General features: G+C 45.0%; 1 protein-coding gene across 1 annotated transcript in view; it reads left to right on the forward strand.

Moving 5' to 3' along the window:
• Positions 1-25,562, forward strand: part of fbxl17 (F-box and leucine-rich repeat protein 17) — a gene marked incomplete at both ends in the record, with an annotated part of 188,530 nt that overhangs the window by 127,031 nt on the left and 35,937 nt on the right. Inside the window, one exon of the mRNA XM_079221847.1 lies at positions 3,954-4,030. Within this exon, the coding sequence (XP_079077973.1) occupies positions 3,954-4,030 (77 nt within the window). The remainder of the gene's footprint in view (positions 1-3,953; positions 4,031-25,562) is intronic.

The raw sequence follows: 25,562 nt of genomic DNA on the forward strand, positions 1-25,562 counted from the left end.
CCTTGACTTGGAAGTCCATTTTCCTGACCTTCAGTATAGCACAGATTTAAACCCACTGATCATGCTGGTCTAACATGTATTTTTCTGTTTCCTTAAGTTATTGAAAAAATCTTCACAATGATGCTACTCGGTGCACATAAAGAACATTTTTCACAAGATGACCTATGTTCGTATCATTGCCACTAAGGGGCGAGTAGTAATGGCGCCACAGTAGCTTCTAAAGTAGATTTCAGCGAGCTAATGTATGTGATGTGGTCCAGGAGCAAATTAAATTCTGGGAAATAAAAAATGGACAAAACCGTCCACAAGTCCGTGGCATTTCCTCCTTGATAAACACTACTCAGCTCGCCGTACCTGCGGGCCTCATCTACACGTAAAGACCTGGAAAATGCTTCCCTTAATCGGCGCTTATGTGGTTTCAAAGCAACATAATTGAGTTTTCTTCTTATAAACTCCAAGGGAAGAGCAATTATGTATCAGCAACGTATTGCTATTTGAATTGGTTTCTTCTCCTGATGCTATTGAAAATATATAGCTGCATCTACTCCTCTCTGTTTGAGCGAGATCGTTTGAGTATTACTTGGAGTTGCCTTGGTTATTAAATGAAAACCTTTTTCTTTCATTCAAGTCGAAGACGCGATTTATCACTTAGGGCCTACTCTTTTTATTTTTATTTTTTTCATCCTTCAGAGTCGAACAAAGGCGACATTCTTTGGCAGGCAGCATCATCTGGCTGGCAGGAAAACACAATTACACATAAAATATGTTTTAGGGTTTCGGCAAAGCCCTCAAGGTCCAGTTGTGTGGCTCCGGTGATTCAATTTAGATAGAAAAATGTGTGCAGAGTTTACGTTGAAGGAAGAGGAATCCCGGCCGTGCCAGGAACCGAACCAGAAGCTAGATTGTGTTGGAATGAGGCCGTGAGAACGAGACGGAGGGAGGAGTGACACTTTTATTGTCCACCCCGAGCTGTTTGTGGCGACGGCGCGGTGACGGGCAGCCAAAACACGCGCTGACCCCCCGATGGGCCTCGCTCCCCCGCCTCCGCCTACCCACGGTCTAACGTTGTCATGGAGACAGTTTTATTGTCATTTTCTCGGTAAAGAAAATAAATTAAAAAAGTGGCCTTGAGCTGTATATATTTGCTCGCCACGTCACGATAACGCAATGCTTTTAAAGAAGAGGGAAGACAATCCTCGGCCTCCTGCGGTAGCAGAGGCTCATCCACTCGTCATCGCCGCTTCTTCTTCGTCTCCTTCGCCTTGCTCATTCCTCTGTTATTGCTCAAAATCGTCCCAATTAACCTTCCCCTTTCATTTCCTTGTCATCTTGTGTTGTCTGCCTCCTCTCTTCCTCCCCTCAGCCTCTCTACGCTGCACTTCTTTTTTCTCTCCCTCACTGACACATCCTTCCTCCGCCGTGTTTCTGCTCCTGCGTCTCACATCCTCGTCACCTCGATCCTCCACATTTCTCTTTTCGTCACTTCATTAGTTCCTTCACTTATCCTCTTTTCCTAATCCTCCGTCCGACATACCGTCACCGTCGCTCCTCTTTTTTCATGTTCCTCCTTCCTCCCTCTGACAAAGTGTCATTTATTTCCTCATTCTGCTCTTCAGCCTCCGCTTCCCATCCCTCCCCTCCTGCAGCTTCTCCAGCTTCAACCTGCGGCGCATCCGCCCCTCAACGTTATCTCTCGCACGTTTCAGTATGCACACCGTGTCCAAACTGCCGCATTTGTCACAGGCGCTGTACATTATTGAAAGCGAGCAGATCACACGGCCAGGCGGTCGGTTCGAGTGGAGGTGGGTGGGAGCTTGTTGCTTCTTTAAAGGCTTTCATGTGGCGTGATCCGTGCAACGCCGGCCTCCCCCTCTCTCACCCGCTGTCTCCTCCGTCCTCTCACATCGCCTCCCTCTGGCCTTATTAATGGCTTCTTACCCTTTCCTGCCTTTTCTCCCTTGTTTCCTTAGATCTCACTCACCCCTCTCTGTCTCTGTTTAACCCTTAGCTACTATATAGAGGTCCACGCCCTCCTTCCATCCCCCCCCCCCCCCGCTCCCTCCATCATTCACTGATGTCTGATCTAATTGCTCCGTTCTCTGACCCCGGGGACCCCCGGCAGAGTGTAACAAGCTCCCAGAAGATGCACTCCGCCTTGGCCTTTTTTTTCGTGGCTGCACCCCTGACTCTGCTGCTGTCTTCTTATCTGTTTCTCTTCCCAGCGCTTTCATTCATTAGCAGCTCTAATGCCTTAGCCCCAAGACGCACGGCACCATATTGTGATCCTGCTGGCCCGAGCTGAATCTAATCTCGGGCTGGCAACGGGATGACACATTGCAACAGGTCTTTTTTTTTTTTTTTTTTCTCATCCGCATCTAGAGTGGCCAACACAGAAAGAGAGAGAGAGAAAAGATGGAAAAGGAAGAGGGAGGAGGGGGGGGGAGAGGTGGGAGGACTAGAAAAAGGATAGGGAAAGAGAGCAGGGAGAGGCTCGCTGGGGCCACCGCTGCAGAAATGTAATAGAAAAGGTGCAATATGAAGATGCAGCCCAGTGAACTAAAGCAGATAGGCCAGTGCACATTTCAACAGCTTTGGCTCCGCTCACAAATAAGGATTTTAGAGATCTATGACACACATTTTAAACTTTTCCCTCACTGCCGTCAATCCCCTCCTGATCCGACGGTGTGATATGTCACACGTCGCATTCGACATCCGCGAATTGTGTCTTCCTCAGAGGATCCTGCGGCACGAAAAAAACCACACGCGAGCTCACAGATCACGCTTGGTTTTTTTTTTTTTTCGAGAGGAAATTCCGCCGTAGCGGATTCCCTGTTGATCTTCATCCTATTTTCACTCCTGCTTTTTTGCGAGACAGTGAGGACGCGGCATAAAGAAAACATGAAGGAAGAGAGGCTCAGATTCTCCTCGCGCATCACGCTCGGCCCACAGTGAGAGAAGCAAGTGGATCGCGAGTGAATATGAGCAATGCGTTTTTTAGAATAACCCCCGGTTGTCAGTCACGTTGTGTGAAAGCGCAACACACAATATTGGTCCCTGTTTCACTTTGACATGAGGCTCAATGATGGAAGGCAGCTCCACATCACTTTTTTATATGTTTTCTTCCCCCCTCTTACCTCTGCTTTCACATTAAAGTGAGAGCCGTATAGTGTGTGTGTGTGTGTGTGTGTGTGTGTGTGTGCGTGAGTTTTCTTTTTTGTCTCATAAATATTCATGACGGAACCCCAGCATAGAGATCAAAGCATTTTCTCTTGAAGGTTAATGGGTCAAATGCGTTGATCAAAATCTAGTTGTTGCACACACTACTCTCATTAGAGGCATTTAAAGAGAATCATTTGATACAGATACTCTGATCTTCCTCTATACCCTCCCTAGTGTGTAACACACACACACACACACACACACACACACACACACACACACACACACACACACACACACACACACTCTCTCTGTAGGTCCTTTGGGCTCAGGCACTGGGCTGAATGCTGATACTCCTCTTTGAAGTGAGCAAGCTCTGTGTGTGTGTGTGTGTGTGTGTGTGTGTGTGTGTGTGTGTGTGTGTGTGTGTGTGTGTGTGTGTGTGTGTGTGTGTGTGTGTGTGTGTGTGTGTGTGTGTGTTAGTGTACGTTTCTCTAATCAGATCAGTAGTTTAATTATTGATGTATGTGAATATGTGAACAGTTTTGACCCCTGCAGCTGTACTGCTTAACCTTTACTGTGGGGCAACCCTGTGTGTGTGTGTGTGTGTGTCTGTGTGTGTGTGTGTGTGTTAGGGAGAGTTAAACAGCCACTGTGCTGTACTTCATGAGTTTTATAAGCGGTTTGAAATTGCCTTCAAGCTAATATGAAGTGTAATATACGGAGCAAAAGGCGCCTTCGGGTGACGCTCAAAAACATTTGTTTTCTCTCTCTCTGTGTGTTTTTCCCTGCAGGTGCGTGGAAATCATCGCCAAGGAGGGCCGCAGCCTGAAGGAGCTCTACCTTGTATCTTGTAAAATCACAGACCACGGTAGGATACTTTCAATCACTGTCCCTTTGTTGCAGTCAACCTCCGATATTATCATCATAACCGTTATTACTCGCAGCCGCTACCATGATTCAGGACTCATTTGGTTTTTACGACCCGGGGGGGTGGGGGTGGAGGGTGGCCCTCGAGGGACCCGCAAACAGTAAAAATGTTATTGAAAAGTTTCGCGCGGATTGAAGTAATGTTCGCTGGATCTCTGTAGTGCAGTCGGTAGATGTTCGCGTCAGAGTCCAATTTTAAAAGTGGGAGCGCTCCGGTCCTGAAGCTGCAGGGTGGGTCCGTAAAGGTGCGGCTCCAGGAGCAGCATTGCTTCAGGGGGTGTGTGACGTAGTCGCCGGCTGCTCCTGGCAGGATTTCCAATGCGTTTGCTCCCGTTTTTAGAGGAGACGTGTTTGTGTTGTCTGACAGGAGACGTCCATGCTGTTTTCCTTCAGACAGTCAGTCTTTACATCCCTCTTGCATCGTCTTCTTTTTTTTTCTTCATTTTGTTTACACGGCCTTCCCCTCCTCTGCTTGATGCCACTCTGCCTCGAGTATTTGATTCTTTTATCAGCCACAGTCCCGTGCTCAGTTGGAGTTCTTCAGGAGTGGCAATGCTGACTAACACTAGCTTGCATGAATTATTTGTCTGTTTAGTGGTTGCAAAGCGGTTTGCGTGTGTGTACCCTGGGAGATCCGCAGATGAAAGCTACCAGCTGGGGAGCTCATTTTCTTTTTTTTGAAGAGGTACACAAGATAACACAACCTTTTTCTTTTTTTTTTGTCACCTATTTTTTTTTTTTTGTTTAAACGATGATCCAACTGGGAATTAATTGAGTTTAATTGTTCCGGTGTGTTTCATTTGATTCAAAGAAGCTCCAGATACTTTCATTCGCAGAGGTCTGCGCCTGTTTTCCCCTCCTAATATATTATGTTGATCTGTCTGAATGAATCGCCTGTTCACATTTACACAGTGGGACTAAGAGGTAACAAACTAACTTTGCCCGTTGGTCCCGTGGAGTTCACTTAAATCGGCTACTTAAGGTGAGTTTACTTTTCTTTTGACCAGAAGAAAGTCAGCAGCCTGCACTTTTGATAGTTAGGCCCTATGCCCCATTTTTGTGTTGGATAATATTACTGTAATTGTTGTTGTTTCTTAACTTGCTGTCGTCTGAATGATAAGCCTATTGAAAAAGTGCACAAAGAGACTGCGGAGATAAGAGACAAGCAGGCCTTCTGCTTGTTAGTCCCGCTATGTTGAGAGCTCAGGGAGCTTAGCTAGCTCTGGGAGCTGCGTGTGTGTGTGTGTGTGTGTGTGGGTGTGTGTGCGCCTGTAAAGCCCATTGAGTCATCGTATGGGATGTTTGGATGAACTTGACTCATAGGATGCCGTATTTGACCCTTTCCATACCGGGCCCCAGTCCGGCGTATCATGTGGCCTTGAACACGTGTGCATTCATATTCATAGAGACCGGCTGCCGGCTCAGTTGTTCATCTCGCCCAAATTGACTCTCTCCCTCTCTCTCCCTCTTGCTGCCTTTTCTGGATTTTTCAAGCTGGGGTTCATTGTTTGATTGGCCGCAAACTGTTTGCCAACAGGAAGTACAGAGGAAGTATTTAATGTAATGTGGATGCTTTCAACTAGCTCTTGCGGGAAGTGGCCTGAAAATTGGTCCTGGCGTATGAGGACAGTGAACGGGGCGACATTTAGAACACCGTACCCAGTTTGCTAAAGTCGAGCCATTCAGATTAATTGGACAGCCTCATCATTGTATTTGTCTGAATGGGGTATTGAGGCGGTTAGCAATTTACAGCTCCAGCTATTAGTTTAAACGTAGGGTTGGAAATCTTCAAAAGCTATTTTAATATTTAAAAAAATGTAATTAAATAAATTGGGCCTGTGGCTGTTGCAGGACTGTAATAAGCCCGTCCAATAATTTCATTCAGCTAGCTCAGGGGTCGGCAACCTGCGGCTCTTTAGCCCGTCTGTTGCGGCTCCCTGAGGCTTTGACAAAAAAGAGTGACCGTGGAAAAACTTTTAAAGGGAAGTCCTCTTATCTTGGAGTTTTAGGTGATATTGTGTCACTGAAAATAAAAATAAAAGTTTAAATATTTCTTTCACTAAAATGTGCGTCACGTCTCTGTCAAGCCTCCGCCTCTGCAGCTGCTACTCGTGATTCAGAGCCCCGCCCGAGCGATTCCTCAACTGCTGCAGCAAACTGAGTAAAGTAGATCTACTTTCAGGAAGTGGATCACGTCTCCAAACTCTACTACTGATGCTGGTTCTGTGTCAGCTCATGAGACACTGAGGCGTCCGCTAGTAAAAACGGATCCGTCCTCCGTTTGCGGTGCTCTAGTGAGGAGGACGCTCAGTGGAAACGTAGCAAAAGACATGCGTTTAAAATGTAAAACTCACTGAAGAGGACAGGTATCGAACCTGCTACCTTGCAGTTACAGGGAAAACACTCTACCACATGAGCCACAAATATAGATAGACCTGAAGGTCTGCATAGTTGCGTTTTTAATTAACCTTAATGTAGCCAACACATGACTATTTTTTGTTTGATAGTTAGTTTTTTGTATATATAATATGACTATATATAAAACTTGTTGCGGCTCCAGACAATTTTTTTTTGGTGGAAAAAGGTCAAAATGGCTCTTTGGATACGAAAGGTTGCTGACCCCTGAGCTAGCTTAACTGATGTTGAGTGCTAGCATTGTTGAAGGTCATTTCAATAATTTGGGGAGGGGGAGGAAAACCTTATTGTCGCGTTGTCTGTGTTGCCAACTTGGCGACTTTCTCTCTAAATTCCCCAACTTTTCAAGCTAGCGCCGTTAGCTACAGTCATTGTTTCTTCGTTGGATAATTTAACATGCGTGCTATCGCTATTCACCAAAGATCACAAACCCAAGAGCTCGCTGGTTTTAATGTCAGCCGCTTAATTGTCGGCGGTTTCCCCAACAACGTCGTTGCAGGCTCAAATGATTAACCCCCAACACGAGTGCTGCTTACTTCTGTGAGATGCAATGACGATGATCACCTCGACTACTCTGGACCCGAGCCTCGACTGCGCGTGAGTGTGAAACGTTGCGTGGGTGTGTGTCTGCTGGTGTTTGATGAATGACTACAACATCACAATAGTACATTAAACCGGGAATGCACACAGCAGACCCCCCCCACCCCCCTCCCTCTATATATCCCCCCGCCCTCTCTCTCTCTCTCTGCGTGTGTCTCTAATTATTTTGACCAAGATGAATTGGTGATATCTGATCTTCTTCACTAATGACCCCTCAGGCTCCCTCTGGCCGATGATGCGATCTCTGTGTGTGTTTGTGTGTGTGTGTGTGTGTCCTTCCTGAATAGAGATGCCTGTTGTAGGAGCTCTGTGCACTAACAAAGTGATTGGTGGATTTCCTGCCTCCATCTCTGATAAATTAAATAACAGAAATTAGATTTTATATCAGCCAAGCCGGTCCCTCGTTCTTTTTTTTTCTTCTTTTTTTTTCACCCATCTCCTGCGCTAACTATTTTTATTAATGGCCTCTCTGAGTGCATTTGAGATGTCCACAAGCCTCTTACCTTTTGAGTGTTCTGTTTTTTTCTTCCCTTGTGTGATTTTTATAGAAGCTTTGAGGATAGACAGACATGAAGACAGGTTTAGATGACAGAAAGAGAGAGCAGGGCAACATGCATTTTTACTCCCAGCGCAGATGGTTTTGGAGATTATTTGGTGAGTAAGAGTAAACAAATGGAAAAAAGGCAAGGATGGATCTTTTTTGGGTGTAATGATCTTTCTGAAAGCCCTGTTAGTGCTATGAAAAAAACAACCTTCCTAGACGTCTCTCGTTCATAACCGAAATGAAAAGTGTATTCACGGCAGCAGAGAGACTTGTTAAACACCTGGATTTAGTGATTTGCATGTTTCGTGAGATTAATGCACTTCAGTTTTTCACACCTGACGATGAGTAATGATCACGCCACTGAAAGATTTTTTTTTTGTCCATTCATTCCGCACTCCTGCCACCGTTGTTGCCTTCCTGACATTACAGTGTGATTCACTTGTATCAACATGGTGAGATTTGCGCTGCATCCATTTGCTATGAAGTCAGAAGAGCGTCTCAAAAACAGCCAACGTGTTGTTTAAGCGCGACAATACAACACATCTTCTTTGTAGCGCGTTGTTGCCACGATGTGACTTAAAGGTCACGAAAAAGACATCTTCCCGAAGAGCATGTGAATGCACCACAGTCTGCCGTGTGTGGTCAGCCTCCCACTCCCACTACTTCCTACATTTTCTTCCAAACAGTACAATAATGTTTCACAATGTTCTGTTTTACTCCAACAACACAGACGCCAGGTCAAACAAGCGAAGCGACTTCTGGAAAAAATTCTTGCATTGTCATGTTTACTTCCTAAACACACACATTGCTCAACGTAGTTTCCATTTTGCTCAAATTTGAAACGATTGAACAACTTTTTGTTAACATTCACTTGTTTTGTTGTGCGGCATCGCCTCCATTTAAATAACTAATGTTCTCTACCTCAGTGTTTTTCAACCTTTTTTGAGCTGCGGCACATTTTCTACAATAAAAAAAATCCCACGGCACACCAACAACCAAAAAGGTTACAAAATGTCACATTGTAGCATAATACAGCATATATGGTAGGTATGTATTGCGCTGCCTACTGGCATGGAAGATTATTTAATTACTAGGCCAGCCACTATATTGCAGGCTCAACAATGGCAAATTATTTGCGGCAACTAAATAATATTTTTTGAACCGAATAAGTGAAATTGGACATTTCCCCACGGCACAGTGGTTGAAAATCACTGGTCTACCTGACCCTGGGATCTAAGGTTACTTGGATGATGTTAGTGCCCTCGTATCACTGCTGCTTCCAGACTTCCAGGGCCGTAAACACACTGTCCAACACATTCAGTAAATACATATCCAAATGTCCTGTTTCAACAGTTGCAGTCTTGATTTTGAGATATTGGGATCTAGAAGCAGAAACAAAGTAAAAAGGAAGACCAGCTAAGTTCCTCATCCCCATCGGCGTGGTCTCGGTGTGCCCCGTCTCCCCGTCACAAATAAAAGTAGCACTGTAATAACATCGCCGTGAAAGCTGATCCTGATGAGAAACCTCGCTCGGCTTCGCTCCCAGTGCTAATCAGATCTCCACACCGCCGCTGTCGTCCTCGCTGGCCGACCCCGACGCAGACGGTGGTCCTCGCTGCTTCTTCAGCGCACCTGGAGAGACAGTGAGCCCTCCTCGTCCCCCCCGCTCACATCTCAGGGCGTGCGTGTTTTGCATTCGAGGGCCTCCATTTGTGTGTCGGCTGTGAGCTCGAGCGTCTACCTGCGCTCATCGTGTCCCTCGCAGCCCGCCTGCTTTATCCAGAGACAAAAAAAGGGAGACCTCGGCACCTCCGCTCTTTACATATGGTAATTCCCCTCTTTCACCAGCACGTCTCCGCGCGATCCCTTTCCTTGTCAGCCGTGGCCTCCTGTGTACATCGGCGAATGCGACACGGAGCGAGACACCTGTGGGAGACTGTGTACGAGTGAGGAGGGGAAGAAAAGAGGCAGCTTCGCTCTGCTTTTAGAGGACTTCAAGCAGAGCCGAGATAGAGTTGCGAAGTGGGAGGGATTGTTTCAGGCTTCCTCTCTGATGGAACTCAAAGTCCTATTCATTTACGGCACAGACAGTGTGAGCTGACCGGCATCTCCAGCACCGCCAAGCCCCAGATGGGCATGACATTCTCTCGGCTGAATCATCTGTACAGAGGATGAGCACAGCAAACAACCAGCAAAGCTGATAATAATAAGAGCCAAAAAAAAAATCTGATTTGACCCGGTGGCACCAATAACTAGCATTAAGAATAACTAAATAAAAATAGCCACTCTTCTCGCTGATGGTGTCCTTTACGAAGACCATAAAGAGGCATCAGTATCAAATTCAGGCTGTTTCATCACCAGGTAAAAGTTCCTGGAAGTAACTTTTAATACATTTACCTTCAGGTTCTGTGCCAACTATGACAATTTGCTATCATCCAATATTTAGAGCCATCTGCCAACCAAAAAACACGACCACAAAGATGAAATAATTCAAACTAATAGCCGTGAAGTAATCCTATGGTATCGTCATATAATCACCTGGGTTCCTCTTGTGGTTCTATGTTGCAGAACATTCAGGCTTTCTCTAAATATTGGGAATTAAAAGTGGGACAAATGCCGCCTGATCATACTTTCCTCCCGCTTTGCAAGTATATTGCACCTAATAATACATCTCGACAGTGACAGCCCATCTTCCAGACTGTTGTGATTGTGTTGTATTGTTGCAGAAGAAGGACTGAGCTTCTCAGATTGTGCGTTTCAATTGTTGCGTCCATCTGTATTTACCGATCTGTCAGCTTGTGAGATTATTGTTGTCATTCAACTTCTTATTCCCCTTATTTGATAACCCCCCCCCCCCCCTCCCATAGCTCTCACATAATTAACACACATCTACATTTTATTTTCTTCCTGCTATAAACCCTGTTCCATCTCCGAGCTCCTTCCTCCTCTCTTCCCCCCTCATCCCTCTTTCCATTCATCTTTCAGCTCTCGCTTTCATCCGAGGCGCTTTGCTCTAAATGTACGGAGCGTTGATAGATGGGGTTTCCCCGCCGCCTTGAGCGGAACCTCAAGAATGAAGTATGGCTGTATGCGTTTGCCTCTACTCGTGTGTGTGTGTGTGTGTGTGTGTGTATTTGTGCGACTCTGCGCCTGTTTACATGCCTCCGTGTGAGCTTTTGTGTACTTTAACAGCTTTCCCTTTAGCCGCTGGGGAAATTTGTATACGCACTCACTCCTCAGAGTATCGTAGCGCTTTTTATTTTATTTTTTACAAAGGGATGTTACTTAGCATAAAAGCAGCTGAACCTGCACAGTAACTATCTCACCGACTATGAAAATGGCGTGTGATTGTTTTTCGCTTTCTCCGATCCAGCATGATGAGGCCATTAAGTGAATACTCAAGGCTCAAGAGTCGCTGTGAGCCGGCGTTCACTTTTTTATTATTCTGCTCCATGTGTGGGATTGATGCGCCATATCCGTTTTTTTTTCTTTCTTTCGAGCCGCGGTTTAGCGTCTCACGGTGCCATTTTAGTTTAAAAAAAATTGACACAGAGTATCGGAATCACTGCCATAAAGGATGAGAGCGTCGGCCATTGTATTTGCCGCGATCACACCTGTCCAAAGGGCTGCAGCTCCGTGACCCCCGGCTCCTCCTCGGACATCAAACCCCATACCTCTTTCTTTCTCTTCCTCCATTTCTCGTGGAGCATTTGTGTGCTTTCCCCTCCGTCCTGTTTGTTTATGAAGCAGTTATTCGCCACCCACGGCCGGAGCGCTGTGTAACATAATGTGATGTAAACTTAGATAGTGTAATAGCTTGTTTGCTCCTCTCTGTCTGGCATCCAGTAGGTAAATAATGTAACTCTTAAAGCAGTCGATTAAAATGCGCAGAGCAGTGCTGCAGATTTATGTGGGCTGCAAAAAAGGGGGTGGGGGGCGTGCAAGTCAATAGACAATCTTTGTCTGTCTGCATGGCCGCTGTGTGTGTGTGTGTGTGTGGGTGTGGGTGTGTGTTGAGTAAGGAAATAGTTATGGTTTCTTGGTTTGTGGTTTTGTTCATGATCACATGTACAATACACCATAGTTTTTTCATTGAGTCATTTTTTTAATGACAGTTTACAAAATTTACAGAACTAAAACATGCATCCATAGTTATGGCAAAAGATATTTGTAGAACAATAAAAACGTTTTTCATGACATTCATTTGAGCAATGGTCGAATGCGCTTTCAGTCATGTTGGCTTATGAGTGTCAGCTTATGATTTGGGTGAAATCTTTGAGGGGCCTGGACATGCATATGACTTTTAATTTTTTTATCCACCCGGCAACTTCAATGTTGAAGAGTGTAACCGTCACAGCACAACCAATCCGCCATAAAGCGTAAAAACAATGACACCGGAGGAAGCTGAGCCCATTTTCCGACTCCGGTGATCCTTTAACATTATCACGCCGACACCCTAAAAGCCGATGGAGCAGCGGTGCAACAGAAACAGCCCCAACGAGGGAGATTCATATGCTGTTTTCTCTTCGAGGGGTCGGAGAGGCGGTGAGATGGGGAGGGAGGGAGAGAGAGAGAGAGAGAGAGAGAGAGGGAGGGCGAGAGCAACATATGTTGCAGAGTGCTGCTGGACGGGGTGAGGGCAAAGACCCTATAAAGTGGGTTATTATCTCTGCAAATCAATGAGAGTACCTGGGCCGCGGGGAAAACAACCGTCATTACACCGAGCTCAGAGCTGGACTTGAGTACTCCTGCAACACCACCTGGATGCTGTGCTCCGGGTTGTCAAGGGCTGCAAATATCAATTCATTTCAACGTCAATAAATCTACCGGCCGTTTTCTGGATTAATCAAACAATTAAGATGTCAACAGATGTTTTGTTTTACCAAACCAACTGTCCCAAAGACCCGCAGCAGCCTACGTAAAACACATGCATTTCCTGTTTTGCAGATCAATATCTCCTGCGTTGAAAACAACGAGTGAAAACGCTGAAAGTGAAGAGAGAAAAAAAAAAACGGTTTGCCTTTTTGGCTTCAGCCGTGGAAACTGTAAAGCAAGCCTCTCTGTAGAGAATAAGAGGGGAGGACCGTTTTCCCACCATTTGCGAGTTTGGAAAGTTCATTAGAAAATTGAGAGGGTGACAGGTGAGGAGGGAGCAGCGGCGGCTCGAGAGGCCAGAGCCTCCGCGTTTAGCTGGAGTGTATAAGCGCTCTTCCATAGGGGTTCCGATCGGCAGATTCTTCGCCGCGTGTATGAATCGAGATTTCCATTTCCTTACATCAGCCCCGTGGTGGTATTCGCAGATTGGGTGAGCGGCGCAAAGAGGCTGGAATTGAATTAGTTTCCATATATTGTCCTCTCCTCCTCTTTCTCCAACTAAGCCCTGTGGTCTATCCACTGTTTGCCTTATGGGGGAGAAAAGTGAGGGGGGCTTAAGCTGTGAAGGATGGGGCTTACGCTGTCTAGCATCTTACTGGTCACACACAAACACACTCATACACTCACTCTCTCTTACCCACCCACACACACACACACACACCCTGGGATTACAACCGCTTGCACTTACACACACAGACGCAAACACAATCACGCGGGCAGTACGCACATATTATAGATGCACTTTTGAGCTCATGCTAAAATCTCCCTTCGCTCACACTATCAAATGTCAGCGCGAAAGCTTTGCCTTAACTTTTTTGTTGGGAGGAGCATAAGCCGCTGCTATTTTTGGGCTCAAATCTAGGGAGAGGAAGGATTGAGACGGCTTGAACGTATGTGTTTATACACAGATTCGTATCGCTCATATTGTTTGTGTCCCTTTTGTACTAGAGGATGTTATCTTGTGTCTGTGAGCCGCTGGACGCCCGTGTTTCTGTTCTGGAGAGAGAGGTAGCTTTAGCAGCAAGAGGCCCCATGTGTGTCTATGAAGCTTTGGTGTAAATGCTCCAATGGCTCCATCTTCTTCCCCCACTCATCGTCATCTCAGTCCTGTAGCTCCTAATAACAGAGAGCTTTAAGTGTGCCCGCGGGACATAATAACACCAGGCTGTGTAAGTTGTAGAACATGCCCCCTCCTCCTCCCTGTTATTGCTGGCTATAAGGTTTTTGTTTATAGAAGTGAGGCACTGCATTTTCTTATTTTTCTTATTAGTTCCATTATGTGTGTCTGGATATGTATTTCTCTCGAGGCAGCATCACATCCACCGTGCCGTCGCCTTGTGGACAGGTGTAAAATGCTCAGTGTCGCTGTAATGACTTAGAGGCCTCTCTCTCTCTCTCTGTGGTTATCTCATTATATTTTCCCTTATTTGCACTGTTACCCCCCTTTGCGCTCTCTCTCTCTCCGTCTTTCACTCCTTGTCTCCCCTCAGGTGCGAATGGACCTGTCCAGGTTACGCGGGTGTTGATGCGTGTTGGTGACCGGATCAGGAAGGTGCTTGAAGCGCCCCCCCGCTTTGTTTTCTTCTCCATCCGCTCCGTGCCGCTTCTTCTTTTGCCGTATTTGAGTTTATTCAACTGCTGATAATGTGCCCCAGGTGGTATTCTTTAAGATCGTCAAGACAAATATCCGATTTTATGTAAACATTGTTAAATTATTCATGAATATAAGACAACCGCATCATATTACCTGGATGCCACGAGCTAGAATTCATGATGTATCACTGCAAAGATAAATTACACTAATGTATCCCCACGACGTAAAAAGTAGGTAATGACTTCAATAATAATTGCTGTGTGTGTGTGTGTTTGAGAACTTTTTCCATGCCTCCAACAAAGCTGGTTTACTAGAGACTAGCCATCAGAAGGACAGATGAGGACACTTTGTGTAACTGCTGAATTTAGATTAAATACAGGTGATGGAGATATAAAGAATAAATTAAACCATAGTTACATGTTTAAGTGCATGCAGCTGATACTCCAAATCTCCTCAGGCTAAGCGCATGTGTGACTAATGCCACATTCACGACATTAAATAAGTTGCACAGTTTAGATTTTTTAAATATCTTTAGAGTCAACATACAACAGCTAGGCCGTGCTTCGTAAGGGAAAGACCCACCGAGTAGCTGAACACTCCGTGTGGCTGTTTGAGTGAGATACTGTAGTGTGAGATTTTTAAAAAGACACACAGCAGGAGTAGCGTGTAGAGCAGCGTTTGAATAGTCTTTAATTGAGATTTCATCTTCACTGATGAGGATGTAAGAATCCTTTTTTTAAAATGTAAAACTTGGCTCATAGTTTCCTTTTTCTCATTATCTCTGAAGACCTGTGCATGTAACCACTTGAACTTCTGTGCTGTTTTCTGTAATATATTTGTACCAAGACACGAAGATAATATACTATATATAAACTACACACTTATATAAAGTATATATGAATAAGCCTACTTCATTGTAACAGGGGTTAAGGAGACATAATTAGTGACTCTTTTCTCGTCCAACTTTGTTTTAATTACTTTCAAATCAGTCAAAGTTCAAAGTCATGAAATTGTATACATGTAGAATATGAAAAACAACCATCGCAATGTCTCTTCACAAAAGAAATGAAGCCAGATTCCTCATTCTAACTATAGTAGCTCCCTGGTGAGTGTAGTGTGTGTTTACACACATTATTAAAATGTCCATTCAATAATAGATGAAGAGCAAAAAGTCTTTAACCCCACCCCACTTCATTACATTTACATATAATATATGTATCTTAAAGTATCCCACTTTCAAAAGACTGGGATCAAATCAAAGCCTCTTTTTCCAGCGTGAACAATTAAATTTGAAGTTAGCCCTGAAGTTCAGAGCAACATCCTGTCATTGAGATTATGGGTCGACGTTTCAGTTAAACATAAAACTTTCTTTTTGGAAGGTCACCGTCTCACTCAATTCCCTACATCTGTATATTTGCGAGATAATGCCGCTGCTAATCCCCTGCAAGGTCAGTGCTTGTATTGGATGATTGTACCCCACTGTTTATTCATACTTCCTGCTGATGTCATTTCCTCCTGCTGGCTCTGACCTCTGACCTGTCATTTACCTCCCATCGTTGCCACGGTTTAGTCCACCTCGGTGGCCGCGGTCCAAGAGAACATCCCTATCTTTATCTCAGTCGGATTCCTCTGCTTACAGGAAGGTTACCATCTAAATGCAAAAATCTATTTGTACTTAAAAGGTCACTTCTCATTTGGATTCTTAATATCCTCTTTCATCTTCTTTCCTCCCTCCTCACTTTTCATTGGCTCCTGGAGTCTCTTTCTCTCTCTGGCCATGTGATGTCTTTTCCCGCTGTTACGCCGTTGTTTGACAAAAGTGCCGTACATCATCCGGTTGACAGGGAATGGCTGTGATACATAACGCATCAGCCATGTTTAAATGGCTTAGCTTATGACTCTTAAATGTATTTCAGCAGCAGCAGCTCTGGCGAGTAGCCACAAAGTCACACGGGGTGTTGGCTGTTTCCCCATCATCATTTGATCAATGGCACTGATAAAACCGAGCAAAACGCCCGCCATTACACTGTGTGTGTGTGTGTGCGTATACAGTGTAATTATATGATAAAAGGCATGTGTAAATCACTGCTCTTTCAACATAAAAGCCAGTGGGGGGTGCTGTCTTGGCAGAACCGTGATTTACTGCAACACAGCATATGTGCTTCATTCAGCATGTGTCTGTTTAGTATAATGTATTCGCCTCCCCCTCGAAGCTGCTGCTCGCTTTAGTACAAAAAAAAAGCAGAAAGAGTCATTTTGGATGCTCATCATAAACGTAAGTACAACATACGTTGAGTGGGTCGTCTTTAAATGCAGTAGATCAGAAATCTGAAATATATTGCTTATTAACTTTGAGAACAACAACTTTATTTTTGCAGCAAATATCTGAAGGCGCTTGATTACTTTTTCAAATATTCATTTAATATTGTTTCCAATTACAAATCAAAAGGTCTATCTGAAATGATTTAATGCGACTAATTGAGTAGCCCTGGCTCATGAGTTCAGGTTAACGAATGAATAATACAAAGTAAAAAAAGAACAGTTGAAAAGTGATTAATTCATTTCCTTGGGGGTTGATATAAAATAGATGATTGACTGTGAGGATTCATTCAAAGTTAATTGAAATTTAGAAATGCCCTATTAGAATAAAATACTGCTTCAAGATGTAGCAGAACGTCCCTTTCGATATTCTGACGTATTGTGATTGGTTGTTGGTTCGATCATGGATGCTAGCGGCCATTCCTGAAGTGAAGACGCTCGTCCCGTCAATCTCAACAAATGTCAAGTGATCACATTCTCGGCGAATGGAAACTTGAGCGATGTCAACGAGAAGACGTCTTTTCTCTCTTCCTGATACTGCCCTGGCGGTTTCTGGCGGTGGCATCCTCTGAGCGCCACACTCCTCCACTCGTCCCCACCTCGGTGTTCTTGTTTGGTACTCAAGTCTGTCCACGCCTGGTTTCCTCTGGACATATTGTAATCCCACCCCTCCTCCATCCGTTCTCATTCTGCTATCGGCATGTCCTGTAAAGCTTCATTTACAGAGGAGCCCTAATCAGATATGTACCGGTGGAGAACAGTTCGTCAGAGCAGTGTGTGGCCTGATAGATAGCGAGGCTTAGCCGAAGAGGGGAGCGCCTTGTAAGCCCTCAATTATATGCCTGACACCCGGACGCAGGAAAGAGACGCTCGGGAGTTTTTGTGCTTGCTCGTGTGTCTCCGTCTTATCCTTGAGCGTATTTGGTTGCGTGGCTGTATACACGTTTGGTTAATGTTTGCTGCACATAGTGTGGGGTGGAGCAAAGGTGGGCCAAGCTGAATAAGGTGCGAGTTGAAATGCATGCTTTGAAAAGCTCTTATAGCCTTCTAAAAATCCACAGGTGGAATCGAAAAAGTCCAGAGGCCTTGGCTCAAGGCTGGTTATGAGGGCATTGTTGTGCATACATTCTTATAGTGATATATATATATATATAGAGAGAGAGAGGGGGAGATATAGAAGTGAATCTTTCGTAAGAAAAATACATCCACAAGTTTAATTTCAATGTGGAGGGCACAAAGGGGCTATGTAGATCCAACTCTTTTCCATTCTTTCTTTCAAGGCCATTCAAAGCTCACGGTTTGGCTCTGTGGCGTCGGGGCCCACAGAGACGCCGGGCTGGAATCAGATGAAGCATGAAAAAGGTGAGCTCGGGAGAGCAAACAGCGAATAGTGTTTGAACATCTCTGCGGCTGGAGTTCACCGCATCAAGGCTGCCTACCTCTGCAGATAGAATATTCATCCGCTGCATTGTCTCGCCGAGGCGTGTAACCTTTAGCGGAAAGAAATCACAGCGCAACTCGACCTTGCTTTTCTACTTTGTTATCCTGCAGCCTCCAGTGCAAACAGCAAAGCTTTTTGATGCTAGTAATTTTTACAGTTTCTCTGTGTACCATTCGTCAAATATGTTTATTTTCAGTAATAAGTAGTGTGTAACGTTGAGTGAATTACCGTGAGGTTTCTTTTTGTCTCGTTAGAGAGTTGATTACTCATGTCTGAAGGGAACTCCCAGGCTTCTGCTGCCCAGGTCTCTGAGCTCAAAGGTGATGCCTTCCACTGCTAAGAATGGATCATTATCTGCTTGCCTCTGCTTCACCATTAGTGGCTAATACAGTGATTAAGTACAGTCAAAGCCAATGATACAAGGGTCTTGTTTGTATGCCTCTGTGCCTGCGACAGCTGTGGACTGAGGAGTTATGTTTTCTGGGTTTTCTGTCTATTCTCGTGATCTTAGAAACACATTTCTTCAAATTTGACACAAGCGTCCAGCCAGACTCTGGGATGAACCGATTAACCGATTTATCTGTTGTCATTGTGCTACACAGGGGTTGTGCAACAAAATGCAGTTTGTTGTCCCATTTTGCTACGTATGAAAAGCACACCAAAAGAAATAATATATATATATATTACATTGTGGAAGAACAGCCTGAGGAAAGCAGCTGCTCTGAAGTCTGGTGGTACGGCTGCTGATACTTCTGTATCTCTTGCCAGAGGGCAGCAAACAGCTAGTGGCTTTGGGTGGGTATTGTCTTTTAATATCCTCCGGGCTCTTCGCAGGCACCTCTTCTCACCAATATCACTGAGGCTCGGTAGACGGGTACCAGTGATGTTCTGACCGGTTTAAATCTCAGCCCTCCTGTCCTGTGGCGTGCACATATAACGCCATTCGGTCATGATTCCAGTCAGGATACTTTCTATTGCTCCTCAATAAAAGGTAACAAGATCGTGTCAAGGAATTCTTACGCTGACATTTTGGACAGACGTCGATGTAAACTGCAACGTGACTGATTGGTGTAAGCAAAGAACCGGGAGGCGGTAATTCTAAAATCATGCCTGACTGCTTTGATTCACAAAGGTCTTCTTTGGTCTTGGTTTAGTTGACCCTTGTAGTGATCTGCCTGAAACAGAACCTTGTATCACACAAAGACAGCCTTTCAGGCTCCGGGGTTGGCAGGAAACCAGCTATTACAAGGTCAACAGGACCTTTATTACTTCTTATTAGTCTACATTATACCTCGTGGGAGATTTTACATAAACACACACCCACGCAGATACGCAGGCTTCCAGAGCTATAAGCTCACGGAAATGGCAGATGGGATCCTGCTTCACGCCAAAAGACATGCCCTGGGGAGCTCAGGTAAACATTGGCTCCGTGTTTTTCTGTTTATTGTTTGATCATAAGCTACAACACAGTCCTTTTTTCCTTCTCCCTCCCTCTCCATTTGCAGTCTCAACACGGTTCATGGGATGGAAATTGTATCCCTCGTCTGAACACGCCGTTACGTGTTTTTTTTTAACTGTAGCGTTTGAGAGACACACATGCCCACGTAGCGGTGTATTTCTCGCACTAATGAGAATGGAACCTCATTTCATAGCAGTAATTGTGCATGTGTATATTCCCCCTTTGTCTCGAAAGATTATGCTTGTGAGACCCAGGGGCCCGTCGATTGTTTCGAGTGCCTCTCCACTCTGTATGACTGCGCTGTGCCGCAGGTGCCCAACAAAGCAGCATTTCATCGCCATCTATTTGCCCTACTCTGAGTACATTCAGATGTATCTGAGTGGCCTTGGCTCCCGGCTAATTCAGTGACTGCTTACGTACATACTCGCGGATCCACAGGTGCACGCAGGATCTATTATGTCGGATCGGAAGGGAGAGAAGTCGGCCGCGCCGTGTATCGAGAGAATACATTTGAAAGTGGGTTTTGTTTGTGCCTCTATTGTTAAGTCAAAAAGGTTGTAATGGACTTTTCAGTGTCTGCCTCCATTTTCCCCTGCTCTTCAGTCAATTATAAAGTAGGCCTACACAGACAACATCCATTAATATCACTCCTGGCTGTTTCCCGAGAAATACTCCAAGTACATCCATCAATAAAGTAGAATTAGGGGAAATAGAAGCAGGAATATGAAATGCTCAATAGAATATGGCATTTGCATTGACAGTCAAACCATGAAATACATCTCTCTCTTGCTCTCTCTCTGTCAGCCCCTTTTTACTCTTTCGTTCCACTTATTATTCACAGACCATAGTCATTGCTAAGTGCAGGTGAAAAAAGCCATTAAGTCACGGGCTAGGAGGCTTGTGTGTGTGTGTGTGTGTGTGAGTGTGGGAGAGAGAGAGAGTGACAGGAAGACAGATTGCTGCACAATCTGAAATATGACATTTTAATCGTTGTGTATGTTAATTAAGAGACTTTATTGAAACGTTTCTTGTGACCGCAGAAATTGGAGGCTTAATGAATGGAATGTCCATGTTCTATGCATGCATGGAGACGTGTGTGCGTGCACTAGTGTGTGTGTGTGTGTGTGTGTGTGTGTGTGTGTGTGAGTGTGTGCATTGAAGTGCCTAGCAAGAGGAGAAAAAAGACCTTAAAGGCTCTACTTGATTGCCATTTTTTCACATATCAATATTTCCTCTTCCCTTAACAGTCTCCTCCAAATGGGGAGGTCGAATGTGCGCTCTGCATTTGGTTTCATTTGGCTCATTTTTTATTTTATTTTTAATCCCAGCAGGGATTTGGTGGTGACACTTGTGAACAGGCTTCGTCGACATTTGGAAAATATATTACATATCCACCATATGCTCCGAGCAGAGGCGGCATGACAAGTTCTCTGCGTGTGTTTGTCTGCCTGTGTATGTGTGTGTGTGTGTGTGTGTGTGTGTGTGTGTGCATACGTGCATGCCGTTTGAGTGTTTGCACACATGTGCTCTGAGATAGAAACACAAACACTGAAATGACTCGGATGATTCAGTGTTGGGAGTATCCAAAGTCACATTATAACGAAGAATCCCCGACAGTTCTCACAGTTTCTACGTCTTCGGAGGTCAGCGCCATAAAACGTGTGTGCAAATTCATAAAATGTATATGACAGTCTAATGGGCCTCTTATGTATTAGCAGGGGTAAAGTGTTGTGATTTAAGATGCTTACAAGCTGTGTGTGTGTGTTATTATTAAGTGAAAGCCACTGCAACGGCAAATATTTTCCGGCCACATCACTTCCATCAGAGCCAGGCACTCGCTTGTAAAATGGTCACCTGACCTGACATCCCAGTTTGGGTTCACAAAAGCTTTGCCCGCTAATGAGGCTCTGCATGTTTTAGCACTCACCTTGGCACCTCATTGGAGGCTGCTCCAAAAGGAGTCCGCGTAGAAAAGTCAATGGACATATGTGAGTGGGCGCGATGAGATGCAAGGGGAAAATTCCACATGTCCAGCGGCCATATTTGTGCGAAAACAACTTGATGAAGGCCAATAACTCACTCTGTTGCTGGTGATAATGTCTTTTAGAAGCTGCTCTGTCATTCCTTCTACGTGAGGGTAACGTCATGTGCCTTTGTCGTGGGGATAAGTGGTCATCCTGCAACCACAAGGTAGCCGGTTCGATCCCCAGTCTCTCAATAGGTCGCATGTCGAAGTGTCCCTGAGCACTCGGGGCAGCCCGGTGCTCCTTAAAATACTATGGATGGGTCAAATGCAGAGAATACATTTCCCCATTGTGGGACTAATAAGGGATTATTCCGATTCCTATTCCTTCCTTTTCCACCTCCGCCAAGAAGAAGAAGAACTCCCCCATTCGTGTGAAAGATAAATCATGTTAAAATAACAAAATTCCTTCCCCGTATCCTGGTTTTTATGGATGACTTGACCTTCTGAAGTCACAAAAGAGCATATTCACACTCGCATTACCATTTCCCCTCGAATGTGAGAGCCACGGTGGACTACTACTGGCTCTCTGGATCAATCCCCAAATATCAAAACCCTTTTTTTTCCCCTGTGGGGGACTGTGTAAAGGCTCCCAGAGGGCTGTGTTAAGGCTCGGGTCCTGAGAGGGACTGGCAGGTGCGTCGAGGATGGTGTCCCGCTGAGTTAATCCGAGAGAGGTTCCTGCGGTTCCACAAGGAGAGACGAGCTGATTCCATTGGATCTGTGCTCTCTTTTGCTCAGCCTCTCTTTAAGAGGAGTCTGTCACATCCCCCTATCAATGTGCCAGGAATCTCTTCTCATGGTGTGTTCGAGGAGAGATTGTTTTTCACCCACTCTGCTGAAGCATTTCCTACAGGGAGTGAGATGACAGCATCCAGTGATGAGTTGAGTTGTTCCTGGTTTCTTGATACCATTTCAAAATGAACTGTTTAAGCTGTTGGGCAGTGTCTTTTTCTTTTCTTTTTCTTTCATCAATTCTTTCAAAGTGCCTGCAGCCACCTTCAAATACCTCTGAGCGCCTGCAACGTTTCTCAAGAGCCAGCTGTCTTTCTTGTGCAAACACCTCCTGACACTTCAGGTTCAAGTCAACGTTACAGAGAGGTGCTACCCTTGTCAACTTCCCCTTTCTTTACACAGATTAACTTCACTCACTTCTCATGAGCAACTCGCCAATTGGATGTCCAAAGTGGGGGACTTTCAAAAGAGAGAAAGAGGAGACTCCTTTTGTGAAAGCACACTACGTGGTCATTGGATCTATCTGCTCATTTTATTATGAGTAGATTTTTTACAATTGCATAATTCCCTAAAGTGAGATTGCTTGCCCTTTTTAATAAGAGCCTGTCGGGTTGATTGGTTGCCTTGTGCAGCATGTGAATACAAAATACTGTTCAATGGCTACAACCTGCAAAAAAACTGAGAAAAGTCTTGATGATTTGAAGTAAATGGAGGCCAGTTTTAACAACGGAAAAACTATGTAAAAAAATATCACACAACTCCAGGTCCTGTTCATCCAGTCGGGCCCTCAGTGCTTCCCATACATAAATGCGTATCGACTGTCCATGTGACGTGTCACATCCGGCCTTCCTTAACAAACATTTGAGCGAATGCAATTAGCGGCGTCCTAATCGAAAACGATCGGACGTTTTGTCTTTCCAAGGGCTCTGTCATGGACAGCCCAACAGCCAGGTGACGTTCCTGCAGCAGATGCAGGACATGGAGGATGGAGATTGACAGAACAGGGACAGGCTGACGAACAAGCTCTATCCTCGGCACCGGATATTGATTTCGGCTCAGAGGGCCTGATGTGGCGGCGGTCAGGGTCGACCGGCCGCCTGAGCTGGTGCTAGCCGGCTATTAGCCTGGAGGGGGCGGGGGGGGGATGCGGGAGAAGACGATATTATCGTGATGGCCAGTAAGAATCAAGGATATGATACGTGCCCTGCAAGTTTAGGATATGACGGGAACGGATCATGCCCGTAGGAAATAAAGCCACAGAGGAATCCATCTTGCTGTGTGTTGTACCCACAATTTGAACTGGATGCTTTTTGTTTTCAAGAACATTTTGAGCTGGAAACTTGATTGTACTGCTTGAAGTTGCTTAAGAATCACGATGATCGATGATTCGACATGGAAAGCTTATTGTTGGAAATTTGGTTGATGCCCCACTTTGGTGCATGATTCACTCCACGCGGTGCCAGGAAAAACAACTGTGTGGTTCCATAGATGGCAGCATTTGTTATTATTTAAGGATTTTATAGATTTTTTTTATTATCCCCATTTCATTTTTAATACTTTGAATTCATAGTTTTCATGAAAGGTGTGTGTGCAAAGTGCCAAAGGTGAGAGCTGAGGCGGACTGTTGAAACCAGAGGGATTAGCCAGCTCTCTGTATGATAAGGCCTCTTTCTTTTTTCCTGCCCAACCAGGTACTTTATTTGGCTTGCAGTTGCTACCTTGCTACCTTCGCATGGTGATACAACACACACACACACACACACACACACACACACACACACACACACACACACACACACACACACACACACACACTGTGGTTTGTTTAACTGGGTGTAAACCTACACTGGAGGTGATTCATACCTCACAGCAAAAATAACCCTGCATGTCTCACACTGAGGCTTTATTTGTGTTTTGGCTCTTGTCAAAACTGAGATTTTGACCAAGAATTTACAAAAATATGTTCATGCGTGTGTGTGTGTATATATGATGTTGGCATGGATCCATGACAGTGCCTTCTCGCTCGATTTGGTTCTTCCTCGCGCCCCTCATGACTAATGGTGACTGAGTTCCAATGTAAACATGTGGAGGCCAGGCCGTGCAGACGCACCAATCCGGCCTGTTATGTCTATTAACCGTGGTATGTATCGGCCTCAGTCATGCTAGCGTTCTGCTTCCTTTGGCGGCTGGCATTACAGGACTCGCTTTCCTCTCTACCTAGCAAGACACCCAACTCGACGGCCTCACAGTGGTGCCCTCAGCGTTTTCATCTGATTAGTAGAGCTCTTTTTTTTTTACATGCAGCCCTCTCATTACCTTTAGTTGGCCACCGTCGCTTTGATCCGTGACAATGTACCGTTACCGCTCTGTGCGGCTGCTGCAGCATATTTTTTAAATAGCCACATTGGAGCTGAAAGTACATCTGTAGTTTTGATTAAGGTGGATATGGTTGAAATATCCTCCTCTCAAAGCCAGGCCAACCCCCTGCACTCACCTTGTTAGGGAGTGGATGCTCTGAGCACAGCATCTCTGGCGGATTCTCTTATGTGAAGCCAGTTGATCTGTTGTGCCTTAAACCCTTCAGAAATAGTGTTGAGTAAACCCTGAACTCTGGGAATTGTGCAGACAGCACTCTTTTATGGCAGTGACCAGTGGGCTGATGAGATGCAATTGGATTGCATATCTGAAACACTGATGGTAGCGTTATTTTATGGAAGCTGCTTTTACTGTGCCTTGGAGCTTCGCCAGATTGGTGTCTTAGTGTAGGGAGTTACAGTCCTCTGGACTCAAGTTATACGTCCTTGTTCAAAGGAGTAGGCGGGGTCAGCTTTTTATGTACTTTAATGATGACCGGATGAAAAAAAAAAAAGTGAATTCCTTTACTCTTTGATATATGGGGTTGTTTGTGATGCGCAAAGTCCGATCTAATCAAAAGTGCTTGTGTTTTACATTAAAAGCTGACATGGATCGGCTGGTTTTTAAACAAATTAGATGCCGTGCTCATCTAAAATGTGTGCTGGACAGTCTGGGAAATGTGCTTTTCGCTGGTATAAGCAGCTACTGCATAAATTAATGGGCCTTGAATGTTTCCCTCCACAAGTAAATGAATTACCACTGAGGCATAGCTTTGTCATACGGGGGGGCCACACAAGCTATGCCAAAGAAACAGATTGGAAATTTGCTCAAAAGTAAAGCCCCCATTTTCATGGTTGCCTCAAGTTAAGAAATTGGAGAATGCTGCACTGAGCAATGAGGCGACGTTTATCTCATTGAAACGTGTGCAATGCAAAGCGTGCTCTTAAACACACACTGCAGCCATTTTTGCAAGTGCAGCATTTCATTGATGCGGTGGTAGCCGACCTTCGTTTAACACGGGAAATGGTGAGAGTCTTCGGGTCAATGAGGGTTCAGTGACCAGTAGGATTATTTAATCTCTCCATGGCCATACATGCCACTTTTCTGATTGCA

Source organism: Taurulus bubalis (genome assembly GCF_910589615.1).
Source record: "Taurulus bubalis genome assembly, chromosome: 8".
Taxonomy (NCBI): domain Eukaryota; kingdom Metazoa; phylum Chordata; class Actinopteri; order Perciformes; family Cottidae; genus Taurulus; species Taurulus bubalis.